This window comes from Lygodium microphyllum, chromosome 26, assembly GCF_053477565.2.
Source record: "Lygodium microphyllum isolate KBCC chromosome 26, Lygodium_microphyllum_v1.1.10, whole genome shotgun sequence".
Lineage (NCBI taxonomy): Eukaryota > Viridiplantae > Streptophyta > Polypodiopsida > Schizaeales > Lygodiaceae > Lygodium > Lygodium microphyllum.
Window position 1 is genome coordinate 4311408 of NC_141160.1, and position 6435 is coordinate 4317842.

Genomic DNA, 6435 nt, shown 5'->3' on the forward strand with positions numbered 1-6435 from the left:
CACGAGTTAATAAGACTTATAGTATTAAAAGGCAATTCTATTGGCCTGGAATAAATAAGGACGTCCTTGACTATGTGGTCAAATGTAATAAATGCCAGGTTAATAAAGCTGAAAGATTGAAAATGGGAGGACTTCTCCACCCATTAGAGATTCCTTCAGGAAAATGAGAGAGTATCTCCATGGACTTTATTATCGCGTTACCCAGAACACAAAGGGGGCACCACTCTGAGTGGGTGATTGTGGATAGGTTAACTAAAATAGCTAGGTTTATTCCAACTTCAATTGATGTTAAAGCACCAGAATTGGCTAGATTATTCATAGAGAACATATACCGATTGTATGGCCTTCCAGCAAATATAGTTTCTGATCGGGATAGAAAATTTAATAGTCAATTTTGGCGTGTTGTATTTAGGAAGTTAGATACTAAACTTAGCATGAGCACGGCAGAACACCCACAAACTAATGGGCAAACTGAAAGGGTCAACCAAATCCTTGAAGATATGTTGAGAGCATATATAAGTAAAAGGCAAACTAATTGGGAAGAGTATTTACCAATAGCAGAGTTTGCATATAATAGTGTCAAACACTCTTCCATTGGATATAGTCCACTTATGCTAATGTATGGGTTTCAGCCCAGAGCTCCTCATGCAGTAGGACTGCATAAGGAAAAGGTTTAGCCAGCAAAGGATTTTTTGGAGGATATGAATAGTATGTTAAGATTTGCTCAAGAAAATATTAAGAAAGCTCAAGACCGAGCTAGAGCTTATGCAGATCCTCACCGAAGAGACATCTCCTTTGACGAAGGGGAATTGGTCTATCTTGAGGTACCTAAACAAACTAAAACCATGAAAACAAGACAATGTCCAAAGCTTTCACCCAGATATTATGGTCCTTTAACAATACTTAAGAGGGTGGAAAAATAGGCTTACAAGCTCCAACTACCTATTGGTAGTAAAACACATCTAGTTTTCCATGAAAGCAAGCTAAGAAAGAAGCTGGGTGATATGGATAATCTAATCTTAAATGATAACATTGAGGAGCTATTAGGTGACCAATCTATTCCACATGAACCAGAAAGAATTTTAAATGTTCGTAACAGACGAACAAGGCATACTATTTATCAAGAATATCTAGTGAAATTGAAAGATTGTTCAGAAGAAAGCTCAACATGAAAGCGAGTAAGTACTTTAAGGAAAAGGTTTCCCAATTTACAGTTAGACCTCCCAAGTATCGTTTTCGAGGACGAAACCGATTCTTAAGGAGGAGGAAATGTTACATTAATGAATGTAACTTATGGGAAAACAGCACGAGAGATGACCGTCCGGGAGCCTTGGGCGCCAGTACGGGGTTCAAGGGGCTTAGGAATGAAAGTAGGAACAAGGCAATTCGAAAGAGAGTTATTAATTAGTATAACTCCTAAGAAATCGACAGCTGGCAACATGCTAGACGCACAGTTCCTGAATCCTCCTAAGCATGGTTGGGTGGTAAATGAAGGAATATCTCTCGTAAGGTGTGCTTCCTTAGAGGATTGACAGAGGACAGAGGGGCGTTTGCAGAAGACAGTCCCGTATTACTATCAAACACGTTATACAGACAATATATAGGACAAATAGATGCCTAAAATATAACTGGCCGGCCAAATGCTGGCCGACTGGCTGCAAATAATGCCAATCCACAATAAACAATGGCAAATAAAATGCCTAAATAATCTCTGATGCCAACCACAAGTCCAGACTCAACCATGAACTAACTAATCTGCTAACACCCTCTCTCAGATCATGGGTGATCTAATACAATACAATATACAATGATAATGTTGCATCATAGTACATACAACAATGTCCATCAGACTAGAACCATGGATGCCCAAGTAGTGGATGTGCAAGCCACCAACTAGGTGCCTCGGAGAGAACTTAATGTCGATGTCGATCGTACCAGCTCTTGAAGATAGAGAAGATCATAGTAGCTCTCAATGTCTGTCAACAATGCCTCTGATGTAGCATGCATGACCATCCTGTCACCAATGCCACAATGCAAAAATGACCATGGATTCCCCGTCTTTGGCCAGACCACCAAAGTGTCCCCTCATGTGAGCTCCAGACGAAAGCCACCCGCTCTCTGTCAAGTAACCAACCCATCATGAACCTGGATGTCAATCCCAACTCCAGGATTTGTACCTGCCAGACTTCAATCGATGCATCACGGATGTCCCTCTCTAGATCCTGTGCATTTGTATAGAAATATAGATGCGGCGCGGTTGCCCCATCTCACCACCCTCTCACACTCCCTCTCTGGCACTAGAGAGTTGTGAGGGATGACCTCATCACCACCACTAGAAAGCAGCTGAGGAAGGGGCCACTAAGCCCTTTCCATGATCCGAAGAGAAGGATCCCTTCTGCGCCGTGGACTTCGCCTTAGCCGGAGGATCAGAATCGGAATCTGAGGCAAAGGATGACTCGTTGGAGGAGTCTGCATCCCGCTTCGTCTTCTGCTCCTTTTTCTTCCAGGAAGCCGCTAACTCTTTGCAGTCCTTCCTTTAATGACTCTTCTTGCCACAGTGGTAACACTGGGCCTTTGACGTCTTCATCTTTGAACCCCTCTCTGAAGCGGCAAGAGCCTCACCTGAACCTCCATGATGTGACGAAAGCCTCCCCTGTAGTCGCAAAGGGGCCTCATGCTCAAGTAGCATCAAGGACATATGAAGAAAACTGACAGGAGTCATAGATGTCTGCGCCCATAAAGCATTCGCAACTCCATCAAACTCCCGAGGAAGCTTGAAGAGTACCATGCCAACAAGATGTGCCTCTGATAGGGCAGACTACATAGTGTGAAGCTGGTCCTGGAGTTGGGTAACGTGAAGTAGGAATGATTGGATCGTATCCTTGTGTTCAAACTTCAGTTACTGGAGCTAGCCATAGAGAGTAACAGCCCTCATGGTGGAAGGAGCCTCATACATCAACAGCAACTTCGACTATACGTCTGAAGCTGTCATACAGGAGGTGACCACCAGTAGGACTTCTTTGAAAATACATCGAAGTAATGTTGAATAAGCACGGGCATCATCCGAATCCCATGTAAGCACTACCTCTTCATGGTTGTCTTCATCAAAATCAGATGAAATAGAAAAAGGTTGTTGAGGATATGTCATAGCTCCGCCAACCACGTACCATAACCGCTTCTGGATAAACCAAGCCTTCATCACCACACTCCACGTGTAATGGAGCTTGTCATCAATGGATGTGCATGGAGGAGCCATCTGGAGAGGATTCAGAAAAGAAGTAGAGAAAAGAAGGGAGTGGAAGAGGGAACACAGCTAAACCACGAGCACAGACTGCAAAAAACGACAGTTTACATATAGTATAACCCAAAATCTGATCAAAATAAGAGAAAAGCTACGTTAAGAAGTCAAAAAATCAATCAAAAACTGCCAAAAACAGCAAAAACGGCTTGATGATGTAAGTGCCCAGCCAGGAGGAGATACAAAAGCACCAAAACATAGGCTGAAATGGATACACAAGATGTACGGATGCTGACATCAGTAAAAAACGCAGGCAAAACAAGGCACCTTGTAGGAGCAGCAGCCGCCTTATCAGCAAGGGTAAAAACAGTCCGGAAATCAGCAAGAAAACACAACAGACACAAAATCCTGAAATCTGATACCATGCCAAAAGTGGTGCAACAATGGAAGCATAAAGATGTGCTGAAATAAACTGTTGAACACAAGACAAAAGAAAAGAATGAGAGAACGCAATACAAACGAGAACTCAGATGTATGCTCAGGAAATGGAATCCATATACCAAGACTTGAGGCAATACAGATACAATGTGAGTCACCAGCTATGGAGGCAGTGGAACCTGCTCCCTCTCCCCAGAAACTTTCAAGTGATGCATGAATGGTGGAGGAGGGAGCCAGACTATATAGGATAAATAAATGCCTAAAATATGACCGGTCAGCCAAATGCTGGCCCACTGGCTGCAAATAATGCCAATCCACAATAAAAAATGGCAAATAAAATGCCTAAATAATCTCTGATGCCAACCACAAGTCCAAACTCAACCATGAACTAGCAAATCTGCTAACACAAAGTTCTCATGTCCTAGTTGTTTTTTCTATTATTTGTACTCATTCTAGTTTCTATCAATAGCATGTCTTTGCTTCTATTGCTCCACACTCTTGAACTTGATATTATGTAGTTGGCCACAAAGGGTCACACCTCACTTGGTCAACGCAACCTTGTACATAAGCTATAACTTCTCCCATACCTAAAAAGATGTCCTTCAAGACTGCCAAATGATCTCTTTGGAGATGCATCGAAGAAGAGTGGAGTATGCTCAAGCATTGTCACTTTCCATGAACTGCTTGCTCATGGTTGGCTTAATCCCAATTAGCTAAAGTAGTAGAGAGTTTTCTAGGGACGCAAAATCATGCCTAAAATGATATACCCAAGCCACTTCACAAACCTATTCCTATCACTTAGTGGCCATTTTCAGCAAACAGAGCATATGGGCACTTTATCATGGCAGCTAGAGGACAGATTGCTGATTATTTTATTCATTTGTGTGCCAATCGGCAAGTTTTTGATCAACTCAGCTAGTTTTATTGGCCGCCTGCATTATTTTATGGCATCGTTTCCTCCTATTTAGGCTCCAGTGTGGCAGCCTAGCCTTCTCACTAGCTTTTCAAGTGCTGGTGGGAGAGATACGGCTAGAGGAGATACATCAACAACCCTATCTGCCCTCTTCATTTCAGCATTCATTGACCAGTGTTCTATCTCTTTTCTCTCTCCCTTTCTCTCGATTCATTTTCTTTCAGTCTTATTCCATACGCTTCCGCATTCGCTACACTCTGACACGGTATCAAAGCAACGTAGAAGGGCTAATTGATCATGGACAAACTTGATTGTGAGGATTCTTCGCAACAAAAGTTTGAATTTTCAGCCTTTGGAGGCTGCGGTGAACAGGTTGTGCGCCGAGAAGGAGCAAAGTTCCTGTTCTTTGCAGGTCCTTGTTGTTCATGAAGGAGGAAAGGCTGTGTTTTAATTTTTCCTACCATCCTTGATGATAAGGATAATTGTACTATCTTCTCTACTCAACAAGCTGACAGCAATTTGCATGCATCTTTCTACAATGCTTTCTCAAATCATGAATCACTTTATCATCACCGTAGCCTCTATTGTTGAACTTTTCCAATCTGACTGATTTCTTGACTGAGCGGCTCTTATCTTGCAAAAAATTTTGTGCATATGCTATACTGAACTTTTGTTGAAGGTTCTGTATCTGTAAACTTTGAACAGAACCCCTCTCTCCCCCCCCCCCAAAAAAAGAAAACAAAGACAGAACTTTGCAAAAATCTGCCCTTAAATGGACTTCTTGATAAACAAGTTCTCAGTAAAGTAGGAAAAGGAAAGCCTACATGATTAGATACAAATATTTGCACTGGTCCAGCTTCAGCAAAAAACCCCATCTGCAAAATAAAGAAAACCAAATAACAGCATAAGCCAATAATAAGCAGCTCGATGCAAGAATCAAACAGATGAAAGAAAGGGAAAAGGGTAAACAGACCTTGTTCACCATGGTGACTACACTCTCCAGGATTTCCCCTTTGAAGGGCCTAAAGACGACACAGTCGTATTTGACAGGAAAAGTAACAAATCCAGTGCCATCGCGGATGAGACCCTTGCCGATGTCGGACACGTTAGTCACGGCTACAACAAATCCATGCCGTCCACTGCAACAGCATAATCAGGCAATGATGAAGCTTCTGTGTACCGAAAACAGAAGAATGCATGTGTGATGAGAGATTTAGGCATGCCTGCAGGTGCCTTCGACTTCTTGGATGACCTTCGCTATGAGCTTGTCCCTGAGATGCGGGCCGAAGTGGCGGGGATGAAGCTGTATTTTCCTCTCTAGCGTGATGTGGAAGAACATCTCTCAAGGAGTCGAATCTCGTCTCTGAAGCTTCATGAAACTGTCACAGACTCTGCCTGAGCTCCAACAAAATATATCCCAAAGCGTCATCTCCCGTCTGGACGTTCAAACTTTATGCAAAAATGTGTTTGCATTAGCCCTTGCGTGGAGTTAAAATTGATTTTTAGTGTTCTATTATCGAGTTTTGAAGTCTTAATTTGCCTCCCCCACATGAGGTGTCTTGGCACCTCAGCAAACCTTTGATCGACTACATTCACCTATATAGTCTTATATATTATAGTCATACTTACTCGCACATCAATCCTACACGGCAAAGGTTCCATGCTTCCATCCAACTTTCCCATATACTGAGCTCGATATGAAGAAAGAGTTTCATAAAGACATCCTAAACTCAAAAGTCCACCTTGTGCTCCCATTGAACTTTTCTGTTATATAGGCCTCCAAATGAAGAGAGAGTTGTGTAAAGACATCCTAGACTCAAAACTCCACTTCAGAATGAAGAGAGTC

General features: G+C 42.4%; 1 protein-coding gene across 3 annotated transcripts in view; it reads right to left on the minus strand.

The window, feature by feature from the left end:
- NRPB7 (DNA-directed RNA polymerase II) overlaps positions 1-6061 on the minus strand; it is a 32329-nt gene extending 26268 nt beyond the window's left edge. The window contains exons 1-3 of one of the 3 annotated variants that reach the window (XR_015688873.1): positions 5813-6061; positions 5563-5728; positions 5414-5464 (exon numbers count right to left, since the gene is read on the minus strand). Coding sequence is in view for 2 of the 3 variants with exons in the window: in XM_087668096.1 (XP_087524222.1) it covers positions 5414-5464; positions 5563-5728; positions 5813-5928 (333 nt within the window). In the remaining variant the exon portion in view is untranslated. The remainder of the gene's footprint in view (positions 1-5413; positions 5465-5562; positions 5729-5812) is intronic. The other 2 variants (XM_087668096.1, XM_087668097.1) reach the window with 2 other exon arrangements.
- Between the last annotated feature and the right edge of the window lie 374 nt (positions 6062-6435).